The 25693-nt window shown below is 36.9% G+C and overlaps 2 protein-coding genes across 17 annotated transcripts in view; one reads left to right on the forward strand and one right to left on the reverse strand.

Moving 5' to 3' along the window:
* The window catches only part of LOC111139701 (decaprenyl diphosphate synthase subunit 1), a 54810-nt gene extending 49944 nt beyond the window's left edge, over window positions 1-4866 (forward strand). For 4 of the 5 annotated variants that reach the window (XM_022492044.1, XM_022492042.1, XM_022492045.1 and 1 more), the window contains 2 exons: window positions 1457-1537; window positions 4583-4812. In XM_022492044.1, coding sequence (XP_022347752.1) covers window positions 1457-1537; window positions 4583-4723 — 222 coding nt within the window. In that variant the 3' untranslated portion in view covers window positions 4724-4812. Of the gene's footprint in view, window positions 1-1456; window positions 1538-4582 lie in introns of all 5 variants that reach the window. The other variant, XM_022492043.1, reaches the window with a different exon arrangement.
* LOC111139700 (abl interactor 1) overlaps window positions 4845-25693 on the reverse strand; it is a 122514-nt gene continuing 101665 nt past the window's right edge. For 3 of the 12 annotated variants that reach the window (XM_022492041.1, XM_022492040.1, XM_022492039.1), the window contains 3 exons: window positions 23576-23676; window positions 11171-11356; window positions 4845-7010 (listed from right to left, as the gene is read on the reverse strand). In XM_022492041.1, the coding sequence (XP_022347749.1) occupies window positions 6835-7010; window positions 11171-11356; window positions 23576-23676 (463 nt within the window). In that variant the 3' untranslated portion in view covers window positions 4845-6834. Of the gene's footprint in view, window positions 7011-11170; window positions 11357-15207; window positions 15295-18378; window positions 18553-22567; window positions 22649-23575; window positions 23677-25693 lie in introns of all 12 variants that reach the window. The other 9 variants (XM_022492032.1, XM_022492031.1, XM_022492035.1 and 6 more) reach the window with 7 other exon arrangements.

A 25693-nucleotide genomic window follows, 5' to 3' on the forward strand; every position in this document is an offset into this window, starting at 1 on the left:
GCATGCAGAGAGAGAGGAAGGGAAGCAGGCTCCCTGCAGAGCAGAGAGCCCGATGCGGGACTCGATCCCAGGACCTCGGGATCATGACCTGAGCCGAAGGCAGCGGCTCAACCCACTGAGCCACCCAGGCGCCCCGCCTCTGCGTGTTTAGAACTTTGTTCTGACACATACTTGACTCTGAAAGGAACTCTTAATTCTTCATCTGTCATCATCCGGTTGAGGTTTTTCTATGTGTGCCCTATTTTTTCTTCTAGGATTACTAATACCGTGATGGTGGTTACAGGACAACAACTTCAGGCTCACTGCCAGGGAAAATCTGGCAACTGCTGTAAGCACTGATGTGTCCAGAACCAAACATATCTTACCTCTTATGTCATGGAACCAGAAGCTGTTAGGGCTAACGGGTGTCCGCTCATTTGCTTAAGCTCCCTCACGACACTGAGGAGGAGGTTAGGACCCACAGGTGACAGAGCTCACTCAACTATGGAGGCTCCAGGACTAGGGCTCTGACTAGTCGAGAAAATGAAGGGATCTGGTGTCCTGACTTCCTGGTTGTTAATGGTGACAATTCTCCTGAATTGTTGCTCCCTCCTGCAGAGCGTAGGTTGTCTTCATTGTACCTGTTTCCTTTTCTTAGTGCCACAGCTTAACTCTGGTCTTCTTTATAATCCACTACAGTAACGTGACGGGCCTCTCTGCCTCCTCTAATTCAGTGGGTCTCAAACTTGGCTGCACATTAAAAACACCTGGAGTGCTTTTGAAATCTTGATGCCCAGGCCAGACCCCGCCCCCGCCCCCGCCCCCGCCAGCAGAATCCGCATCCTTGGGAGCAGATCCAGGCAACCATAAGCTTCCCCACTGACTCTAGTGTGCAGCCAACGTTGAGCACCCTCTGCTCGTAATACCCTCCGCTCAGACACCTCAGTGGCTTCCAAGTGTCACTCAGCTTAGCACTAAAAGTAGAATGCTTAATTCCCACCCTCATCTTGGGCCACTGCTTCTCAGAATGTCAGAATTCGCATCATCCGGGAATCTGCTAGAAATGCATGCTCAGGCCCCATCCCTACTGATCAAGAAACTTGAAGGAGTGGCCCAGCAGGCCTCTCGTGATTCTGGTGCAGTGTAAAGCTTGAGAACTCTTAGAGAGGGCGGTAAGGAGATTTTAGGGATGTAGCTTGTTCGTTCTTACTCAGTGTTGGACCCAAGACTAGAATAGAAAGAACACCAGAATGAACAAGGATCAGCAGCTGCTTCTCCTGAGCATCCGCTCGGCCCTGGGCATGGAAGACGGATGTCTCTCTTAGCTCTGCTTCTTTAATTGCTACAATTTATTACCCCCGCCCCCAAACCATCTAAACATTTAATCACCTTTTTGTTTTTTCCTGTTGTTATAAACTTAGTGTTAGAACATTTGATTCTCACAAGATCAATAAATATTTTCTTTCTTCATGGCTAGTTCCCAGAAATGAATGCTATGATAATGAGACGGTTCAGTTTGCCAGGAGATGTGGACAGAGCTCGACAATATGTATTACAGGTAAGATCTTTTTTTGAAGATTTTATTTATTTATTTATTTGACAGATCACAGGTAGGCAGAGACAGGGGGGTGGGGGGAAGCAGGCTCCCTGCTGAGCAGAAAGCCCGATGCGGGGCTCGATCCCAGGACCCCGAGACCACAACCCAAGCCAAAGGCAGAGGTCCAACCCACTGGGCCACCCAGGCGCTCCCCAGATAAGATTATTTTACGAAGAAAAAAGGCAGGAGCAGGTACAGTGCAGCAGAGTTCTTTAACCAAATAACAGAACAAATTTTAGATGCAAGACCAAGTGTGGTCAATTGTTGACTTGACAAAAACTGAGGAAGAGAAACTTGTATGATTCTTTATTCTTCTAGAACTCTTTCTGAAGACTAAGTGGTCTTGGGTAAGGTTTGGACATTAGGACTTTTTTAAAGCTACCAAAGTCATTTTTTTTTTTTTCAAGATTTTTTATTTGACAGAGTCACAGACAGGCAGAGGCAGGCAGAGAGGCGGGGGGAGCAGGCTTCCCGCCGAGCAGAGTGCCTGACGCGGGGCTCGATTCCAGGACCCCGGGATCCCAAGACGAAGGCAAAGGCCTTAACCCACTGAGCCACCCAGGCGCCTCTATCCAAGTGATTCTAATGTGTCATATGGGCTGAGCCCCGCTGGTTTGAAGCAGTCTTCCCCAAATCCACCAGCAGCACCGCTGCCCTGCAGGCCCCCCGGCAGGCCTCCTGGTGCCAGCTTACCTTTGCCACCACCAGGTTATTGGGTGTTCACAGCCGTCACCTCAGTGTGGGCCATCCCTGGTCTGTCCTAGAACTGCCATCAGTGGTCACTCAAGAACCCACAGAGGCAAGACTGTTTCGCCTTCGGGGCTGTCCGCTTTTTTCAGATATACTGCACATATCCTCAGAACTTTCCAGAGGAAGCCAGATCTTTTTGCGTATTTTCACTTTTCAATAACTGTCTTTCAAGAATGAACTCTTTCCAAAATCTAAACCCAAAGTTATTTGGAGCCAGTAGATCTAATGAATGAGATGGGTGAGTGGTTTTTAGTGAGCTAATGTGTGGTCCGATCTATGGCCAGTGCAGTCCTTCAAATCATTGCCTTGCAGATTTCCAAAAAGCAAGACCCCCTCCAAAGGATGTGTTTCTCTTCAGTCTCATACTGTTAAGCATCAGAATGTGCTATCCCACCTCTCTGGAGGGTAGTCTGGCAGTACTGTTCAAAACTCAGGAGAAGGACTGTAGCTGATAAAGAGGTGATGTACCTGGGAGAGGCTCTGCTGTCAGAATTCCTGAAGGCTGAAGTGGGAAGTGGGACTGCAAAGAGGGGCAGTTAACTGTCGCTTTTAGCAAAACAGTGACGAAGATCCAGCAAGCCTCGACAGACGTGCATTTAGAAAGGTACAAGAATGTTCTCTTAAATTCTCCGAAGACCTCTAAATCCTAATTCCCTTCACCCAGAGCTCCTTCCTAGTCCCTATTCCTTCATTAAATGTGAATGAACAACTAGGATTTACTTAGTAACAACTAGGATTTACTTAGTAGAATTACTAAACCCACTGATGCAAAGTTTGGTGAATGAGACCAAGATAAACAAATACTCAGGGAAAAATATAAATTGGGGGGTGAAAAAATACCGTATCCATGGAATAAGGTATTTAAAAAAAAAAAAAAATTAAGTACAAGCTCAAAGAATTCTAAGTGGTTGTGAAAAAGTAGCTCCAGAGGAGGGTTCTAACATGAACAAATCCTTAAAAACATAAACAGCAAGAGAATAAAATGAGAAAAACTTTGCGAGGATCAGTACGATGAGGTAACAGGCGTTTCAGGAAGAGAATCCAAAAAGAAAATGAAAAGAGTGGTCAGGAGAAGAGTTCAGAACTGGCTGGTGCACAGCAAAAACCCTGGACGCTACGAGGCAGTAGGTAAGGCCTTCGAATGAGGAGGAAACATTCTAAAGCTAGAATCCTATATCCTTTCAAACCATTCACTGAGTTAAGTCCTCCTCCCACTTACACTATAGGGTTATCCGTGGATGTATTTTAGTAACATGGAAACCCCAAGACCGTGAAAGCTGTGAGCTCTCACACCAGCGGAACGGGCTGCAGCCGACAGAAGCCTGCGGGGACGGCAGCGGGTGCGGCCGAAGGCGGGCCGTCTAAGCAACAAAGAGGATGATGAAGGCGGTAGAAAGATCAGGCAGTGACATTCAAAAGTGGGATTTGGTATACTAAGGTAAAGCAAAATAAAATGCATCCTATTTTGTATCAGTAAAGTACAGAAAATCGGAGGCCTTTCAGAGTGACGTCAGGAATATTCTACTCCGGATGGCAGTGGGCTCGTGAGCTTGGAGTGACGGGGAAGGAAATGAAGTGACAGTACATGACTTGATTCTGTAGTAAACATATGTACATCATGGAAACAGTGTTTTATGAACGTTCAGCTTTTAGAACCAACATAAAAACGTGGCTCCAGAGGAGAATGCAGATCTCTGTAGTGTTAAAGAAGGGGAACACTGGTACCCTTGCGATAAAGGAAGTAGCTGGTGTGACATGATGACACAAGTAATAGAAGAACTGAAGATGGGAACAGAATTACTGACTCAGGAGGCGAAGGGCGGCTGGGCTAAAGCCTCACCTTTCTCAGCACAAAGGCAATAGATAATGACTGAAGTTGCTAATTAAGACCTTAAAACCAGCAGGTAAAGCCGGGGTCCGTAGAAGAAGGGAACTGTTGACCTCCATCCTTTGTGCTTTATTATGTATATGTTTGTTTTTTAGATTTATACTTTTATCACTTAAAAATCGAATACTTAAGGGAAAGTAGGTGGCTATTTGAAATTAATGAGTTAGTTGCTTTGCACGCTGATTCAATACAAATGTGCTTCCATCTGAAGAAAGTGCCTCAACGCAGTAGGCATGGAAGCTGGAATGATGAGCTGGGAGGGAGAGACAGCACTGGATCACGACAGAGACATTTTAACTGTCACAGCAAGAATTTAAGAGCTGAGCAGAGAGTGAGGCGTCTGTCCTCTTTTGTTCTTTACCCACCAGAGTGACGGTGTGCAGCAAACCACCTACCTCGCGCAGCGGTACTGCCACGAAGCAGTACGAGAGATCAGTAAACTTCGACCATCCCCAGAAAGAGATGCCCTCATACAGCTTTCAGAAATTGTCCTCACGAGAGAGAAATGACAACTCTTTCTGCTGCTTCTGGCAGCTATTCCACCAGACCGTGCCTAAAGAATTGTGTGAAATATTCTTTGCTTCATGTGCAGGTAACCAAAAATCATTTCAAAAAATCATTTCAACGTTATTGATGGGCAATTTTTTTTTATTGGCAAATTTTTCAGAAAACTTTTTAAATGTAATTAAACCATCCGAATCTGTCACTCTAGGTCTGTAAATTCTAATCGAGGTATCTTGATGGTTATATGTGGTATTGTTTACACTGTTAAGATCCACATGTAAAGCCATTACACAAATAAATAATCAATGTTAAAATTCAAATGCTTTATCGTGTTTCACCATAGGAGTAAAGGTCGCAAAAAATGTGAAGTCTACATTTCAATCCACATTAGATTTTAACAGTATCCAAAATTTCATAGAGGAGAATGGTTTATTATAAAAGACTGTACATAAAATTTAGACAACAGGTTATATACAAAATTAAGAGAACATTCCACTTGAAAAAATGAAAAAGGTTGCTAGCTGATCACTAGTGATAACTGAAATCATGTTTAAAATTAACAAAGGCAAAATGCATATACAACAGTCACATTGATTTGGTAGCAATAATGGCCTTTAATTTTCAGAAATAAATGTTCTGCACTAGTCTTACCATTTACTATGCTGTTACACGTCTGTAACGCCCAGTACGTAACTGTAATTTGAAATCCAAACAAATCCTCAATACACAGAAACCCACACTTCTTGAGTGCTCTACTTTAATATCCTAGGCAATATTGAATTACACACAAGGTAAGAAAAAAACATCCCTCTAACCTTCCCTTAAATTAAGAGGAGACACACAAAGTGCATGTGTTGCATTTCAATTGTTTCAAAAGACAATATAAATCTGTTGGTCAGGTATATTCCCCGTTCACTGATTATATATGATCCACCTTTTTTCGAATTATTTTCTTAAAACATTTTTATGTTGCTAGTGCCAGGTAATGGATTAAATAGCGCCTATTCAAAAGTCAATTGCACCCACTTCTACAAAAACAACATGTAAAAGATATTTCCTTTCATTGAACCCAGTATACAACAATCCACTGGAAAACCGAAGGGACTGATACGGCAGTCCTTAAGAATTTTACTTACAGAATGTGCATACTTTAACACATTTTCTTAGCTTTGAAAAAGTTACTTTAAAAAAGGAATTCAGCAGATTGACTTGTAAATACCCATCTCAGATTTTAAATCTGCACAAATCAGTCACTGCCATTGGGACAGGTTGAGATAAGGCTAATATTTTTTTTCCAAGTTAATATATTGAGAAAATAGAACCATAATTCTGCAATAAATCAGTATCTTTATTTATTTATTCATTTATTTATTCATTTATTTATTTATTTATTTTAAAAGCAAACCAGTGAAGGAAAGGACAAAAACCTTTGGTTCACTTATGTATTTATGAATGGAAAAAATTTATAATGCAAATTCACTCATTAAAAAACTTAGGTACAAATTACAACATTACAGATAACCCTTTGTTTTGTTTCACATGGAGACCTTAGAGACTCAATTCATTTCAAGAGACCGAAGTACGAGTACTCCAAGTAAGTATTACACAAATTGGAAGCATCTTGGATTTTTTTAAGTATATTTCAATACATAAATTTGTGTGCATGCTTTAAACAAATAGCATATTTCAAGAATGAGAAAGTCTAAACAAAAAGTATGACCAGCACCAGGATTGAAATTTTCTGATTTTAATATTAGTCTGACATAGCGTTAGTAACCATGCTGCACTGAACATGTAATGGTACAATCTGAATCATGATTTGTTAAATATTATACCCCACACCCCCAGAATACTTAAGCTGGTCATAAAGTTAACTGTGTAAGTAAGCACATAAGCATAATCAGTTACAGACAGCCTCTTGTATAAATTGCTGTTTAGCAATTCACAAACTGCCTCAAAGATGTATGCTTACAGGTAGACATTCAGTTATATCAATAAAACAGCATGTCCTGAAAGTATGGGCACATTTTAAAACATTTTAAGACAATTCTGTTAACCATAATAGTCCCACAGTATGACTGAGTAATAAGAACCACCTACTTTAAAAGCAAAAGATTTAATCAGTATAGTGCATGATTGATTCAACATAGTTCCCAGGGAACAGACCAGTTACTCGATTGCAGACCCCTTCATACCAGCCGTCGTCGTTCTTCTTTATTACGTAAATGATTGCACCCTCCATAAATGAGAGCTCATCATCCTTGTCTTTTGTATAATCATATATTGCCACAACTATGGAAAGAACAGTGGAAATGCCATGGTAAGTGCACTATTTCCAACATTTAACTGAATTTTTAAATGCAATGCCAGTTAAATCGATAGTATAGCAAAACCAACCATTTGTACAAATACTGTTAATTCTTACATTGGTAAAAACAGGTTAAGTCAGTGGCCAGCCATGTTCCTCAATCGCTGGCGTGATGGTAGGACCAAACTGACAACTTGGCTAGAGAGAAGTCCACAGTTCCAACCAATCTATCCAGGAAAGATCCCTGAATTTTCATATTTATTAGATGTTTCAATTGTTCAAAAATCAACTAAGTGCCAACCATTGCAAAACACCATTTTCCAAAATAGGTAGTGGGCAAAGCTACAGAGCTAATCAGTAAATCAGGTAACAACCCAACCTAATTTGGAAATTATGCATATCCTGGGAGGTCAATCTCATCCTACTCATCCACAGAAAATATGCATGTAATTTATGGAGCCATACCTAGATTGTTTAAAAGAGTATTTACATATGTTAAAGGTCAACGGGATATTTTTTAAAGGGGGAAATAGGTGAGCAAAGACCCATTAATTAAGACGTAGAGAACGGTTTCCAATTCTCTGGTTTTGATTATTTTGAGTTCAAAATGGTCACTTCCTTTATGAACAGTGCTGTGGAAAAGACAGTCATCAAAACATTACTAGTCTTCCAAACAGGTTTATAAATTTAACTGTTCCTTCATTCTGCCTTTATAGCCTGATAGTTCTGAAGTTATATGTAATTTTCCAGTATATGTGAAATGGTATGTGTCAGGGATGTTCATTACTTCGTGTTATCTTTTTTCTTAAAACACTGCTTAGGGCACTTAAGATATTTTGGAACTTGCTTTTCCCCTGAGAAAAGTAACTTCTCCTTCTGAATTAGTGAATTATAAATAAGGAAGAGACCTAAAGTACCGATCCATAGCACCATTCACAAAATTTAAAATAGGCAACCTTTTTTTCCCCCTTTACAAAACCGTATTAAGTAAGCTCAAGTTCTTTCTCCTGCATTTTAATTCTGCAGCAGAATCATAGTTAAAGGTCACTGACCTATCCAGTTTCCAAAAAACCCAAAAACATACAGAATAAATAGTACTAAATTATTATCCTGGGACGCCTGGGTGGCTCAGTTGGTTAAGCAGCTGCCTTCGGCTCAGGTCATGATCCCAGCGTCCTGGGATCGAGTCCCACATCGGGCTCCTTGCTCATCAGGGAGCCTGCTTCTCCCTCTGCCTCTGCCTGCCATTCTGTCTGCCTGTGCTCACTCTCTCTCCCTCTCTCTCTCTGACAAATAAATAAATAAATTTTTTTAAAATAAATAAATAAATAAATAATTATCCTGTTATTACTTTTGGCTACATAACCATTCAAGAAAACGGAGTGATTACTAGAAAATCATTAGTAAGGAAAATACTGTAATAACTTAGTTAACATACTACTAATTAATCTGTCATTTATTATTTATTAGCTTTGGTAACATTAATTTCTTTGTATTCACTGTCACAATACATTAGAGTTTGGGTATGTAGAGAACTTTCAGACTGATCTTGACAAAAACCTGATGCCCTCAAAGTTAGTCAGCAGAATGAAAGCTTTTTTTTCCTCATGGTTTTAGTTCCACTTAGACAAAGAGCTGGTAACAGTACTGAACCCAAGTCCTTCTGTAAATGAATCCTAGTCGTACCCAACTTCCCCTACCCAATGCATATATATATTCTCTCATACAATAATCCTTACTGCTGAGTACTTAATCATTAACAATTCAATGTCCACTCCACTCTCCAGAATCCTAACTCATACAAAGAGCTAAACTCCTACTTCTACATGATAAAAATTTGAAGACAGCTACCTAGTTCCCCTGCAATCTTCTCCTCAACTTAGAAACAGTGCTTTCAACTGTTTCACATTATAGGTGCACTTCCTAGCTATTTTGTCTGCTGATACTCTCCTCTTGACATTCCAATTTGCACGATCTTAAAATGTGGTACTCAAAAGTAGATATAATGTGTAGTGTAATATAAATGGATATGATCAGATTGGTATATATACCTATATTTTATATATATATATGTATACATTGTGTATATATAGCTCACAGTTCAACTAATGTACTCTAAGAATTTGGCTTTTGGAACATTCATGTCATATTGTTGATTAATACATTCAGGGAAATTTCTATTAAACCATCTTAATTCATCTTGTGATTATAAAGAGGACTATTTAAAAAGACTTTAAATATAATCCTCTAAATCTCAACTCTCTGACATAGACTACAGATCAGCCAACAATGGCCATTGGCCAAATCCAAACCATTGCTTTTTTTGTAATTTATTAAACCTTCGTTTTATCTGAACATGGACACATCCGCTCACTTAAGTACTCTCTATGGCTGCTTAAGGGCTGCAAGAGTAGGACTAAGTAGCTGTGAAAGAAGAGACTGTATGGTTGGCAAAGTAAAAAATATTTCATTTTTGTAATACAAACGTGTCAAGTTATTATGTTGTACACCTGAAGAGAATGCTGCTGTGTTAATTATGTTTAAAAAGTTAACAATATTACCTGGTCTTTTACAAAATGTGTGATGACCACTAAAGACTATTATTTCAACTCGTAAAGACATTTTGTCATCCTGCTCTATTGCCAAGTGTCTTAACCACTGTATCATTTTAAATTTATCCATTTTTATTAGTTCCATATTAATCCCAATTTAAAGTTAAATTTGCTTTTCCAAACCAGGAAATAAAGGTACACAACTCAAGACTATGTAAGTTTATCAACCTCAATATAACCACCACCTATCTCTATTTAAAGGCAGAGGAGAACCTAAACATAAAGTAGAGAATATATTCAAGATTTCCTGAACAGTATGTAGAATATTCACTGTTGGAAAATATTTAAAAAGGTACAGCGTAGAGAGTGTAGTCAATGGTATTTTAGTAGCTTGTACAGTGACAGATGGCAGCCACACTTGTGGGGAGCACAGCATAACCTACAGAGAAGCTGAATCATATGTTGTAAACCTGAAACAAATATAACACTGTGTGTCAACTCTACTCAAAAAATTTACACACACAAACACACAAATATATACACAAAAGGAAAACAGCAAATTCCCTTTTAGCCATGTATTCAAAGCCGGCACAGGAGAGTGCTTGTGGTCTCGAGCTACAGCTACTTGTTTAACGTCAGTGAACCGAGTAAAGGCCAGTGCGAGGGAATGTGTTTCGAAAGCAATCCAATGTGCTTTTAAACTACATTACAAGCATTTTCAAAACTCGACAAACACAGATTTTAAAACAACACAGAGCTGGATGAAAAAAAGCAAATAATTCTCTAAAAACGGGATTTCTTTCTTACCATGGTTTTCTTAATGCATAAATTATAGTGAATGTCAGGTTATTTTGACAAATTTGGATGTTAAAGTTATACATAATTTCATGAAATGAAATTCTAGTGATTATCTTCTCTTTTACAAGATCAACTAACTGAAAACTTTTTTTTTTTTTTTTTAATTATTTGAGAGAGAGAGAGCATGAGAGGAGAGAGGTCAGTGGGAGAAGCAGACTCCCTGCTGAGCAGGGAGCCCGATGTGGGACTCGATCCTGGGACTCCAGAATCATGACCTGAGCTGAAGGCAGTTGCCTAACCAACTGAGCCACCCAGGCACCCCAACTGAAAACTTTTTAATTGAGGCTCCTTCTCATGATAGTCCCAATTTATTTTAAGATATTTAGATATGAAAGGTTTCTCTTTTTAAGAGCTTAGAAATTTTGTTTTAAGTCTTTACTAATTGTGTAGCTTTAGTAAGTCATTTAACTCCTTTAAGTAAGTCATAAGTCATGTAACTCATTTCTCTGCCTTATCATCTATAAAATGCAAACAGGCAAGTTCATCTCCAGATGGAAGCCTATGTCATTTGAAAAACCACATCTAACATCATAACGTATTTTTAACTTCAAAAATAAAGATAGAGCATCCCTTTATATTGGAAATGTACAGGAAATAAGGCTTAACTAAATTATGCTGGCTGGTAAACCTATTCAAAGGGTTGAGAAACATGGACTAGATGTTCTTTACAGCTCTCAAATTCTGTAGGTAGGTTAAACTTTCTTTACCTCAACTCAATGATGACTGTACCTTACCTTTCTCAATATAATTCTTGGGGGCCCAGGCAGGATCCCCATCTGCATACGGATCACTGTACTGAACTACTGCTGCCTCTTCATCTTCATAATCCACTGGAGGAGGTGGTGGCGGAGGCGGAGAGTCATCAAACATGGGAATGTCATCTGGGGGAGGCGGTGGCGGTGGAGTGGGACTATCAGCAACTAAAAGAATTCAGATAATTGATTTGAATCAAAAATCAGAATAAATGAAAATTCATAAGTTAAAAGAATTTAGTAAAGCTCTAATTTGTATACAGCATGCACTATAATAAAACATGCAATGATTAGAAACAAAAGCTTGGTGTGTTAGAGCTTCTACTACTTGTGAGAATAATTTTGCAGTAATAAAATGAGCTAAAAATTAGAGTATTAGGAAGTGCTACAAATTAATGAATGCAGGAGGTTAGGAGACAATGTCTCTTTTTATAAGGATTACAAGAGTAAAAAAGTTTCCTTACTCCAAGGCTTGGGTCAGAACAAATGTCGCCCTTTAGTTAGCCCACCTCCTTAAACAAGCCTTATGTCACATTTCTCATCTGGACTACTGTAAGTATTATGTATACCATCACATTTAGGATTCGATAACCACTCCCTGTGCACATTCAGGTCCCTAATTTCAGCTTTTAGTTGTCTTTTAGTTCCCCAGAAGTAAGCCTCCAGTGGGTGGATATTTATTTTTGTCTATTTTAATCAAGAAAAAAGTTGGCAGTATCAGGTCTGCTTCTATGTGTAGGCTTTCTATTCTTTTATTTAAATTTTAACCAGAGAAATTAAATTAGAAAGTGAATAATTAGAAGCTAATACAAAAATCTCACTGAATATTTTTTAAAATATCTATAATCCATAATCAACATTTTAAATGCAGAAAGCAAGCTAAGAATTTTTGCATTATTGCTAGTAAAACTTGAGCATGGAATGGGGGAAATTTTCTAAGAATACATCCACAATAAAAATTCTTAAAGTGTTGCAGGAAGATGTAATTAAAAACAAACAAACAAACAAAAAGGAACTTACATCATGCAAACCAATAATAATGACTCATACCTCAAGTTGTAGATGGGTGTTGTACATGTATGTGTGTGATTTATGTAATCGAACAGTGAAATGAGAAAATGTCAGGCTAGAACTATGCTCACTGAACTACTATGACACCAGGTAACAAGTGCTCCCAATATTAAGGAATTCAAACACAGAACACACAAATAATTCTTAATTCAAAATTCTGATCCACAAATTTCTTTGAAAGTTAAAAGGACATGAAAATGTTTTGACATAAACTGATATAAGGAATTCTATAATATCTGCAGGGGAGAAATTCAGAATACCAACATACTAACTCAAATGCCAATTTCTGGGGCTATTTATGTGATCAAAGCATGCAGTCATAATCTCTTTGTAATACAGGTTTTAAAGCTTACTCCACCCTATTTGGAATAACGTGCTGAGACTATAACCAAGGGATCCAGATTTAGAACACCTGTGGATAACAGCCCTACTTCCACAACCACTTCAATTCTGTGGTTTTTTTATTTGATCCTGTCGGGGGACGAGGAAGACTATGAGAAAACAAACCCCGTGTAGTGATGTTCATTTTGATAGCTATCAAGCAGGTCTTTTTCCATCAAACACTTGGGTCCATTTATTTTTGCCCTTACCTTCTCCACAAAGCTTCTATAGTATTACTGAGGAGAAGAAAATGGGTATGAATCCACCCTAACATCAAAGAGCCACAGCTCCTATCCTCAATTTGGCTTAAGGTATAAATTATGTTTGCCTGAATCCCTAAATTGCATTTACTCATATACATAACTTACCAGTTTCATGTTTTCACTCAACTGTCTTCATGTCCAACTGCCATGAATCTACACTGGTTTATCTCCAAATTATATATACACAAGAGCAGAGGTCTACTCAATCTTATGCTCTATGCATCATCCTTTGTCTAGCACCGCACATAATTAGTTCAAAAATGCTTCCTGATGTTAATCGTACACAGATGTAAACACATGAACTCTTTCAGGGGCTCATGTCTTAAACTGAAGCACATTTAGTAGGCTAACTGCCACAGGAAACTGCATATTTAACAGAGCACAGAATTCGTACTCCATAAAATATGTAAGATACTGATACATAGTTTATAATCAATCTTCCTAACATGCTTTCAAAGAAAATAGATCCTAAATAAAGCTGCACATTCTGCAGTGCAAGGAGAGTAAGTGATTCCACTTTGTAAGTCTGGGGAAAAGAACTAAAATAATACAGTACCATAGTCTTCTTTAGCAAAAACCATGCGTGTCCAGAATTACATACATTAATACTGAATTTCTATTTAAAAAAAGGGGGGGGGGGGGGCTGAGTGGCTCAGTCGGTTAAGCATCTGCCTTCAGCTCAAGTCATGATCCCAGAGTGCTGGGATCAGGCATCCTGCTTAACAGTAGTAGGGGCGGTCGGGGGGAGGGGGGTCCAGCATCTCTCTCTCCCTCTACCTCTCCTCCCGCTGGGGTGCTTAGGCTCTCCGTCTCTCACATGTTCACTCTTCCTCTCTTTAATAAATAAAATCTTTTTTTAAAAAACTTACCAAAATACTAGTCAATATGCTTTGGTCCCACTAAATGGATGTTTATTATGGCTATCTTAAAGTATCCTCCCATTGACTATAAGGCTGCTCAAGTTTTTAAAACTCTTACAGCATTAAGGACCAGCAATTTACCCTTATTCAGTTCTTTTCAAAAAATAAGATTCACTTTTTTATATAAGTCAAAGTTTTTATATAAGTCAAACATATTAGAGTTTTCAAACGAATGCTAACAATAAGGACACTCAGAAATTTCAACATTTTGGAATTACATCTTATAAAAAGCCCATTCAATCATATATGGTTCTTAAAGGCAGAAACTTTGTCTTAGAGCCTAACACTGAATAAACAATTATTTAACTGAAGGAAGGGAAGAAATGTGGAGAATTACACAACAGGGTCAGCAAAAGTTGAACAATGGAATTTGCCACACTGTATTCTCCTGGAGGATGGGGTAGTCATGTGGGTTACACATTTGTTCAAACCATTCTAAAATTTATTTGCATGGCAATGATCCCAAATGAAGTAAATCACTATTAGACCACCTTGCCATCTTAATCTCAACAGCTACTCTGGCCTAGTATAATTCAGTAATGGTGGTATTTTTTATTTTGTCAACACTCACTCTGATCGTGCAGTTAGGATTATACATCGTCCGGAACCTCAAGGTAATTAGGCAGTAATATAGACTACTCTATCCTAATCAAATCCATGTATTCAAAAGAATTTCCAAAAGTCATTAAACTGACATGTCTGTAAGAAGACCTGAAAGCATGAGATGTGCGTATTCAGAAATATTCCTCACAGGCCTGCATGTAGCCAAAACAGAAAAGGGCTTGCCAGTATCACACTCAAATGGATAACCTGGATATAAATTACTTATTCTTGCAGATTCACTCTTAATGTAACAACAAACTTTTATATAGGTTCAAAGTTATTTCTGTATAAAAATCTGAGGCTTTTACAAAGCTTTCACTAAAATTTTTATGTAACTAAAGGGGAAAAAATCCCTGCCCCCAATGTGTAATAAATTTAATCTCATATTTTAATTTTCTATATGCTTAAGAAATTTGCTGGCAACAGAATACAAAATGTCTTCTAACTCCCCTAATAACTATTGGAAGCTGGTAGTTTTCATACAATTTGAATTTTTATGTTTCACTAGGCTTTCCTTAAGAATCGCAAATATCAGATTTCATGTTTTAGATCATGTAAATAACATAAGAAAGTTGCAGTCTTGAAATTTATATGGGTCAGTAATCATGCACACGAGAGAAAAAACTGAAGACCGTGCTCTTCAGTTTCAAAAACGTATCTGCACCTGTTTTCAAGATAAGATTAGCTTCTCAATAAAAGTAAGAAAATGATGACTCATCAGCCATGCATGCTATAAGGAAACAGCCTCTACTCTTTCACAGCTCAGTTTTCCCGAACTTACTGTTTTCCTGCACCCTGGCCACGAAGCCTGTGAGAGGTATCTGTGGAGTCAACTGAGGCATAGGGGGAGGGGGTGGAGCAATAGATACTGGTGGCGACAACACAGTGTGGGGGAAGTAAAACAGATAAAGGAAAGAAAAGGAAACAAACAAAAAGCAGAAGTCAGTTACAAGGACCACAAACATAAGTATGCAAAGAACAGTTTGCAAATGAAACAAAACAAAACAGAACAAAAAACAAAAAACCTGCAGAACCTTCTTCAACTTCAGTTCCCACCAGCCAACCTAAACGGAGTTGTTGCTTAGCCAACTGGTTAATTTTTTTTAAAATACATTTAATTTAACCCTAATGTTAACTGTTTGGGGAACATTTAAGTTTACCATCACACTCATTTTCATGTAATGAATTTTCGAATTCTAAAAAGACTTTAAAAAAATGAGTAACAGCGATATTTCCAGGATATTTTGTCTTTGCCATATCGCTATAACCTAGCAGGTAATATCTAGCTTTAAGGTAATGTTGTAAATCAGAATCCATGTTATAAATAAATAAATAAATAAATATGTTATGTTATGGAATATATGTTATGGAATAGCCGTTTATTCCGTTATAAAGACATACTAATCACAGGTTTCCTTTAAAACCATTATATATCTAAATTTACACATAGCTCTCCAGGAAAAACCCTTGTTACTGTAAAACAAGGTATTTTCTAAGGTGACAATTTTATTTGTAAAGATATCCCTCCTAAATTTCCTACGGAGTAAGACTGCTCCACATACCATATTAATTATTCACCGAGTTTCACAGTAAGTTATTTCAAAAGTACCTTCTTCATTTTATCACTGTTCGAAATAGGAAACCTGATCTCATAACAGGTGAAAATACTCAATTATTTGCATTAAAGTAATTTATAACGAATCCCTGAGCAGCTGAAAACACTTCAACTTCTTACTGGAGAGGATCTAATTTATAGGGAATTGGTATCAAATGCTCACGTGGGCAACAAATGTATTAAAAACTACAGCAAACTCGAAGTAAACATTCGTAAGTTTATCATTTTGTCTCATTTTTAGCAGGACAGTAACTGCCAGAGATTGCTTAGAGAGTCAGGACTGACTTTGCAAAATTCAGTTCACTGGCAGCCACTAAAACATGACACTAAATTGACAGAGAAAAACAATCTATTTGTTCCCAAGGACCATTTAACCAAAAGGTCGTTTCAGTTAACCCGCTGTATAGATTCTGTTGGTAAGCATAAAAATTTGAAAGAGGTTCAGTATTCAAAGCAGCAGTAACTTACCAAAGCAATGTAATTGCATTAATATTCATTATATGGCTAAAATTAACATTCAATTCACTATGAAACCGGTCCTCATTGATTCTGATACTTTGGATGTAGAAGGCTCTTAAATAAATAAAATGTTACAGTTTTGATTTCAAAACAAAACAAACCTCCCACAAACCTAAAAAATTTGTTTAGAAACAACCCTTAGTAACTAGACATGCTGGTTAGTACAGAGAGAAAAAGAAAAGCTATGCTATGAAGATACTAGTCACCAGCGCCACGTCTGGACAGAAGGGACAATATGCACATCAGAACACTAAGAACATGTACATCCTCCTCCTCCTACTACAGCAACCACCACTACTACCACTACCACTACAACACCAACAGTAACTCAGATTCAAGGATAGTTATTTTGACACCTAATATTTTCAAAATTTGAATCCAAATTTCCTTTATAGTATCTGAAAGATATAGTCACTTGGTAATGAAAAGGTCTTATTTGAGAATAAGGAACCCACTGAGTACTGCTGAAAGAAAACTACACAAATTAGGTAGTGTCACCAAAAATCCTATTTGCAGAGTGAACTAAATATCTAAGCGAGGCAAAGAAAAATAAAGAACATAAAGATGGGATCTAAAAACACAACATATTATGGAAAAAAAAAATGAAGAGGTCACGAAACTACTGAGGCTAATAATCAGATAATCCATGGCATATTCAGACTCTAGCTTCCTTTCATTACGAAAAGGAAATCAGCGGAAATGTGAGATAAAATTCTAACAGGTAAAGTTTCTTGGTAGGTAGCCTGGATGAAAATTTTAGTCTGGAAAAAGGACTGCATAAATTTGGGGATTATCTGTAAATTTTGACATTTTTGCTCAAGTGTTTTTCATTTCTTAGTTTTTTGCTAGAACACAATCTTTAACTCTAAAATTTACACTGGAAATAAATAAGGGAACTTTCCTCTAGCTCTGCTGTAAAATACATGTTCGGAACATGCGTTATAAATAAAACCAACTTCTTAGGGAAACGGAGTACTCAGTGCTGTGTTACTACTACAACACGAGCTCTAGAGAATAGTTACAAGCGCCACATGAGAAAGTGTGCCCCAGTCTAGGTCCAGTGTTTGCCTCCTGAAGCCAGTGATACTGGGCAACAGGCTCATGTCAGACGTTTTTCCCTTTTTGAGTTAAGCATCTTAACACGGAAAGTGAAATTAATGATTACCCTAAGCAATTCATACTCCCTGCCATTAGATGCCGAAACTATTTGCTCATCTTTAAATATCTTTAAGCCTTTAAAGACACTGACTGCAGTTAGTGCTGAGATGTGCAATTTGACACGAAGAGAAAGAAATCAGAAGAAAATCCTCCCCAGTGTTACAGTGATTAGAGACAGAATAAGCAGGCATCACAAACGTTTTTAATGGTTTTGAACTCATTTCAGTACAGGTTAACAAGCTTCAAAGTGATAGCCAGCAATTTCATTGTACTAAAGAAAAATTTTCAATGTTCTTTCTTTCACTGCTACTAAAGTATGTCAAACATGCCAATAAAAATAAACTCAGCTTAATTTCACTATTTTTCTTCTCTAGTTCTATTTATAGTAATAAAAATACCGTATTAAACCATCAGCTAAATTTTAGTATGTAAGTATATTCAGTAAATCTGAATTTTTTTGAAAGTGATAAGCAATTATTTTTTGTGATAAGTGGTAATTCTTAAAATGGAAGGATTCAAGGACTGACTTTCTAAAGCAAAAATAAACATGAAATAGCACGGTTTCAATTGTTGTCTATCACTGGCAAGAACAACAGCTTCAAATAATTTCCTTCAAAAGGAACTCCACTGTTGCTGTCCGCCTGCCAAGCACAAGCTTACTTGAATTCTGAGAATAAAGTGGACCTCCATTAACATGAGGCTGAGCAGAAAATGGAGCAGTCACAGAGGGAGTTCGTCTGTATCCACCAGAAGATGTCGAGGAAGTGGTAGAGTTGTGTCGAGAAATCTGCCTGGTCATTGTGCCATACTGCGAACCAGGAGCTGAGCCCGGGGCTGCGGAAAAGCATTAGTCAAAAGCAACCAACAAAGAATCTGAGCAACATGTGACCTCGGATGGCAGCACAAAGAGAGGAGGACTCTCAGTAAGAAGTATTACGGCTTCTCAAAGCCCACAGCACAAAATAAAGAGAACAGTGAAGACAAAACACAAAGAGCTGTCTGCAGTTATAAACAAAAGGAAAAACAGATATTGTGTGGAAAGCTGCAAAAGTAAAATAAGTAACATTCTTAAACCTTGTAATTTAGCAGAATCCCAAATGGTATTTCGCTAATCTTACATATAAAATTTTTCCTGTATCATTTTAGAATATATAGGTTTTACCTGTGAACTATGTCTCTCCAACAAAATAAGTACCAAAAGGTAATTTGAAATGGAACACATCGGTTTTCAGATGTGAATATATTAACAGTTGGTTTACAAGCTTCTTTTCCATTGCCAAATCTTTAGGAGCACAGGTTAAATTATAAAATATACATAAGCTAGCATATTTTCAACTTATACTGCTATATTTAAGTGAACGTCTACTGTGTTAGCAGCTATAATCAAATACATATGCTAGCAGAATCATTTTTATGAGAAGCACAATTTCAAGTTTCAAAGCACATATAGTATCTGATTTGTTATGTATCTCCAAACTTTTAAGAACATACTTCCCCTTTCACTTAAATTTTTCTGACAAAACTGTAAATAATTTTAGATGTTGTAAAATAATTTTACAATTTTAAAGCAGCTTTATGTAGAAAATCCATTACTTATCTCCATACATGGAGGGCTTTTTCCCATCCTATACCCAAAATAATCTTCTTCTTTTATTATCATCCATATCTAGAATGACTAAAGCACTAACAGTTCAGAAAATTTTATTCAACATCATCTTTACCAACATTTCAAAAGTTTAATACTTAAAAGGTTAATAAAGTTCAAAGCCTCTAAAGTTAACCATACTTTCCAAAAGTAACTTCAGGATTAATATTAGCCCCTTTGCCCCACCCAAACATCTAAGCAGACTAAGTAAGTAAAACTAGCTTATTTTCATTCAGTTGTATAATTTAGCCTCTCCTAGAGGTCATACACAAGTTATTACATAAAACCATACAGCAGAGGTTGTTCATTTTAAAAAGTGCTAATAAATTTAACATTTTGGAGTTCCCAGAGCCACAGGCAGTCACTAATTATTTGAATCATCCCCACGTTCATTTTCTAAATAGAAACACATTTTTAAAATAATACTCTAGAAAAAACGAAACAAGATGAAACCAAAAAGAGAGACGAACCATAAGAGACTCTTAATCTCAGCAAACAAACTGAGGGTTGCTGGACTGGAGAGGGATGAAAGGGAGGGAGTGGCTGGGTGATGGACATTGGGAAGGGTATGTGCTATGGTGAGCACTATGAATTGTGTATGACTGATGAATCACAGACCTGTATCCCTGAAGCAAATAATGCATTATATGTTAATAAAAATAAATTTAAAAAAATAAAAAATAAAAATAAGAATAATACTCCACTCAAGAGCCTTCATGAATAAGAAATTCTGGATAGCTAGGGTTTCCACAGAACTAAGAGGTAAACCTTTAGCTGTTTTTAATGGAGATCTCTGTAAAGTGATTCTTTTATTTCTGATTTATATAAAAAGTATATGAAATCCAAGTTATTTTCCTTGCTGATCTTAAAACTGAAAACCAACCATTCAGTATTTCCAAACTATGCTTATTTCAGAATTTATTTTTTATATGTAATAAATCATAATACCAATGGGCATATGATTTATATACATAATTATGTTATATACAGAAATATTATAGTTATATATTAATATGTATAATTACATGTAATAGTGATATATAATTTATCTGTATATATATTTTATATATAATTTAAAGAAAAATACAATAAATACCCAGCTCCATGCAACAGTGTATTTCCAGTATCACCAAAGCTTCCCATTTGTGCCTCCTGGATCCCAAAACCCAAAAGGTGTTAAATATTCTTTCTTATTTCCTTTTTTAAATCACAGACATATGTAACCTTAAACAATACACAATACACAGAGAAGTTACAAACTTTTAATGGAGTAATTATACATGCTGCTGACTTGTTTTGTTTTGTTTTTTTATTTAAGACTCATCCCTGGTGAATATTGTATCATCCATTTTTTTCTTTATTTGCATGTGAGCATGCCACAATTTATTTATCCATTCTATTATAAGTAAACATTTGGGTTGCATCTGGATTTTTGCTAATATTAATGCTACTATTGTGAACATTCCTAAATGTGGTTCCTGAGTTTCTCTAAAACATTGGTTCTCAAACTTCAGCACTGATCAGAATTTCACCTTGAGAGCTTGTTGTAATACAGACTGCTGAGCCCCCATCCTCAAAGTAGGTCTAGAATGGGATCTGAGAATTTACATTTCTAACTAGCTCCCCTGTGATGATGATGCACTGGTCTTGGAATCACACTCCGAAAGCCACTGCTCTAGGACAGTGGTTTTTCAAATTTTATGGTTTGAGTATTCACTCTTTAAAATTAGAGAACCTCAAAGAGCTTTTGCAGAGGTGGGTTATAGCAACAGGTAATCACTTTAATAGAAATTATAAATGACACATCTTTAAAATAATAATAATACTAATAATACTAAGATCTAGTTGCCTTTTTCATTCTCATATATAAGAATACAGTGGAAGTTTCCAGAGGTGTATGATTATGATAGATTCATTGCTGTGACAGTTGACAAATGTTTATTTGTAATTTGTATACTCAATGAATCTATCATAATCATACACCTCTGGAAACTTCCACTGTATTCTTATATATGAGAATGAAAAAAGCAACTAGATCTTAGTATTATTAGTTTTATTATGACTATGGTTCTGACCCTAAAAACTCCATAAAAGGATCTCAGCTTCGACCTGTAGCCATATTCTGAGAACCCATACTCTGATGGTAAATATCTAGAAATGAAATTATTACATCTAAGGCAGAAACCTATTCAACCTGACTAGGTAACAAATTACCCTCCAAAGTACCAACTAATAAACTTCCACCAGCAGTGTACTTTCCTGTTACTACACATACTCATCAATACTGAGTACTAATGAACTTCCACATTTCTACTTACAAGGTGGATATAAAATAGAATCTCATTGTGATTTTAACTTTCATTTTCCTGATTATTAACTAACTTGGGGACTTTTTTTCAGATGGGCTTTCTGGCAATAATTTTTATTATTAGGGTCTTCTTTTTATTATCTCCTTTGCCCCTTTTTAATACTTTGAAAAGATGTGGCTAGACAGCTTTATTTCACCCAACCTGAAACTCAGCTGTCATTTGAAACGTTTCACTATCCATTTCTATCCGGATTATTGCTCTTGTATATTTCCAGGCTGAACAGTTTCATATTATGTGTGTATTTGGAATTCTAAATATGCTCAATCCAGTCACCTCTGATTTAGAAAAAATTTTAATGTATCTGATGAAAAAAATTTTTTTTTTCCTTGGCATCCCAGATGCCAAAAGTACTGAGCTGTATCAGAGTTTTGCACACTGTGATCCACAGGAAAGCCTCAGGAGCACCATCATTTTCCTTGCCATTTTAATTCCTCCTGCACCCCCCATCTTTTCCCAATCCTTTGACTGTATACACCAGGAAGTTCCAAATGAAGTTTCATGTAAAAAATATTACTCATTTAAAAATATCTTTTTGAACAATCTCTGCTGTAATTTTCCTTAAGAAATCAAAACAAGCAACAAATACAAACCACATGAAATTGGTTACAAATTAAGCATAAAAACATTACACATTTCAGAGAAATGTGATTTTACATTTAACTGTGTAACTTCAGAGGCCTTTCACCAGAAGAAATTAGTGTAAATTAGATTAACACTTAAACCTTTGTATTACCACCTACAACCTAATAGCTATAAAAGGCAGCAGTCTAACAGCGGGAGTTTATTATGAATACGAAAAGTAAATGAGATCACTCCAGGGGTTATGCGGTCTCACCTATCACAGGGTTCCCTGGGAGAAGTGGTGGAAGAGGTGGTGCTGGTGGAGCTCCAGAAGGAGGAGGGACAGAAATGTTTTCTAATAAAATAGTTTATAATTCAAGTCAGAGGACAAGAAAGAGAACTAAACATTCTGAAACAGTAAGAAAGTACAAAGTTTTGGAAAGGGGAGGAAAAAAAAAAAAAAAAAGACAGACACCCATATGTAAAGCATGACCAAATGAATATGAATTCATTTTACTAGGTATAAAGGGCACTGCGTTCATATCTGCATTAATTGTAAAATATGCCATTTTTATAAGCAGTTTTTTCTTTTTCAACCTCCTTGAGAAGCTAAGAATTTTTCCTAACAGTTTTGATTATTAAATATGTATTTTTAGCACTACAGTCATTTCATTTACCCCCCCAAAAAAAGGGGGACTAATTTAATACTCTGCAAAGATTTCTTAAAATTTTCTATAATCTGAAGAGTAAAAAACTTTTCCTATTTTAACCCCATTTTATATTCATGGCATTTTACTGAAGTTATGTATGGAATATTATCCATAAATGCAGTAAAGTCACAGAACGAGCTGACGCCAGAGTTGAGACAACAGCCTACAAAGCAATGTCAAAACTCACTGGCATTAACAAAACAATAACCACAAAACAACTCACTGGTATATATTCATATTAAAGACATTCATCCTTTGAAGTTACTGGTTTGCTCTTGAAATAATAAATATCATTCTTGACTAGTGCCCAAGTCAAGTATTTCTAGAGAAAAATGGCCAAAAAACTATTTAATAATGTTATGTAATATGCTTTTATGTAAGAAAAAAAGAGCTAGTAAAGTCTTAATGTCTCCTTGAGAATCTCCTTAAAAATCTTAAATTTGTTATTAGCGTTTCTTCTAGCAACAATCACAATAATATAAGTAAATTTCATCTAATATAACTATTTCAGACTTTCATAATACAGCTCATAAATTCTAGCACATATTACAACAGGTTAATACACAACATACCTGGCCCAACAGTGGGCGGTGAAGGTGTAGGCACGGCGATGGGAATGCCAATACTGCTGCTTCCACTGTTTTCTCGACTTCCACTCCCTCCACTGCTTCCACTGCCAAGAAACAAATTTGAAAAAAGCCATTCTAGAGATTTATTGAAAGACAAATTCAAAGCCAATAAATACTTAAAAAAAAGAGATTGTACTTATTTATTTGTCAGACAGAGATCACAACTAGGCAGAGAGGCAGGCAGAGAGAGACGGGGAAGCAGGCTCTCCGCCCAGCAGAGAGCCCGATGTGGGGCTCAGTCCCAGGATCCTGGGATCTTGACCTGAGCCGAAGGCAGAGGCTTTAACCCACTGAGGCACCCAGGCGCTCCAATAAATACTCCTTTTATGATGTGTGTGTGTGTGTGTGTGTATTAAATACACAAAACAAAAAGTTTATAAAACTATTCAATACAATTTTAACCCTAATACTTAAAGTTCTTGTGTTTTACTCTACTTCTCAAACTACTGGAAATCAGTATAGTCATAACATTGTAAACAGAACCATCAGAAGAGATAATCCTATTGAGAAATGAATGACCAATATAATCTTCTAGTACAATGATCCAACAAAAGTTCATTTAAAACCTACTATGAAAATCAGTAACTAAAGCAGACATGAACCATGTTGTCAGGGAGCTCACAGCTGAAAATGGGAAAATAGACGTTAAAAAAACAACATGATGGATGCCACAAAAGAAAATGTACAAGATACTATAGAAGTTAATAGAAAGTGTAACCAGGGGGTGCCTGGGTGGCTCAGTGGGTTAAGCCTCTGCCTTCAGCTCAGGTCATGATCTCAGGTCCTGGGACTGAGCCCCACATCGGGCTCTCTGCTGGGCGGAGAGAGCCTGCTTCCCCATCTCTCTCTGCCTGCCTCTCTGCCTAGTTGTGATCTCTGTCAAATAAATAAAAAAATAAAATCTTAAAAAAAAAAGTGTAACAAGTTTTAGTCTGGAATTAATACCAAAATCTCCATACCATCTCAAAGAATGGTGATAAAACAGGAAAGGAAACTTTCTGGAAAACGAGCAAACCACCACCAACAACAAATGTGAAGCTTCAGCGTGGGGCAGTCTAGAAGAGTCGATACTGTTAAACTCTAACCAATTCCCTACAATTCTGTTTCCTATGGATTTACTGTCCCTTTAGGCATACAACTTCACACTATCCAGCTGTTCTAGTAACATGTACATGTATGCACATGTATGTAACATTAGGCTCCATATGGTCTTAAAAATTAACATCACTGTCATAGCAGGCCCAGAAACTGAAGAGAGCTAAGACCTGCACTGCTTAAATAAAAATTTTTTCTCCAATATGATTATTCTATAATTATCATATGTTAAAGAAAGAAAAAGAAAAAGAGAGGAAGCTGTTTACCATAAATTGCCTGAATGTGGTCTCTCCCTAGTCCCTCAAGCCAGGTGATCAATATCCTGCTTTGTGCCAGCACTGCATCACAGACATATGAAGTTTTTGTACTTATTATGCTCTTCTACAATTATTAGCTTATGTGCCCCGTTCCTCACATGAAAATTAGGGTTAGAAAATTACAGCCCCTGGACCAAATCTGGCTGCTGGTCCAATTTTTACAACCTGTGAGCTAAGAATATTCTTTCCATTTTTAAATAGTTGAAAAAAAACTGAAAGAAGAAGAATATTTTATGACACATTAAAATTACATGAAATCCAAACTTAAGTTCCATATGCAAAGTCTGACTGGAACAGAGCCATGCTCACTCATTTGTGTGTGGTCCATGCTGCTTCCACGCTGCAATGACAGAGCGGAATAATCACAAGAGACCATAAGGCCCACTAATCCTAAAATATTAACAATCTGGCCTTTTATTAAGAAGTCTGTCGATCTCCTGTTCTAACAGAATGAGCTTTTGGAAAATTGAACTGTATCTTATGGGCATATCCCTAGTACCTCATGAAGTAACACTTAGTAACTGGTGGTTGAATATGATTAAACTATTAATACTTCCACTAGAGAGAAAAACCATGCTTTGAATTATTATTCAAAAACAAACACACACACACACACACACACACACACACACACACACACACACACACA

The sequence above is a fragment of the Enhydra lutris genome, unplaced genomic scaffold (genome assembly GCF_002288905.1).
Source record: "Enhydra lutris kenyoni isolate GAN:26980312 unplaced genomic scaffold, ASM228890v2 scaffoldscaffold113, whole genome shotgun sequence".
NCBI lineage: Eukaryota > Metazoa > Chordata > Mammalia > Carnivora > Mustelidae > Enhydra > Enhydra lutris.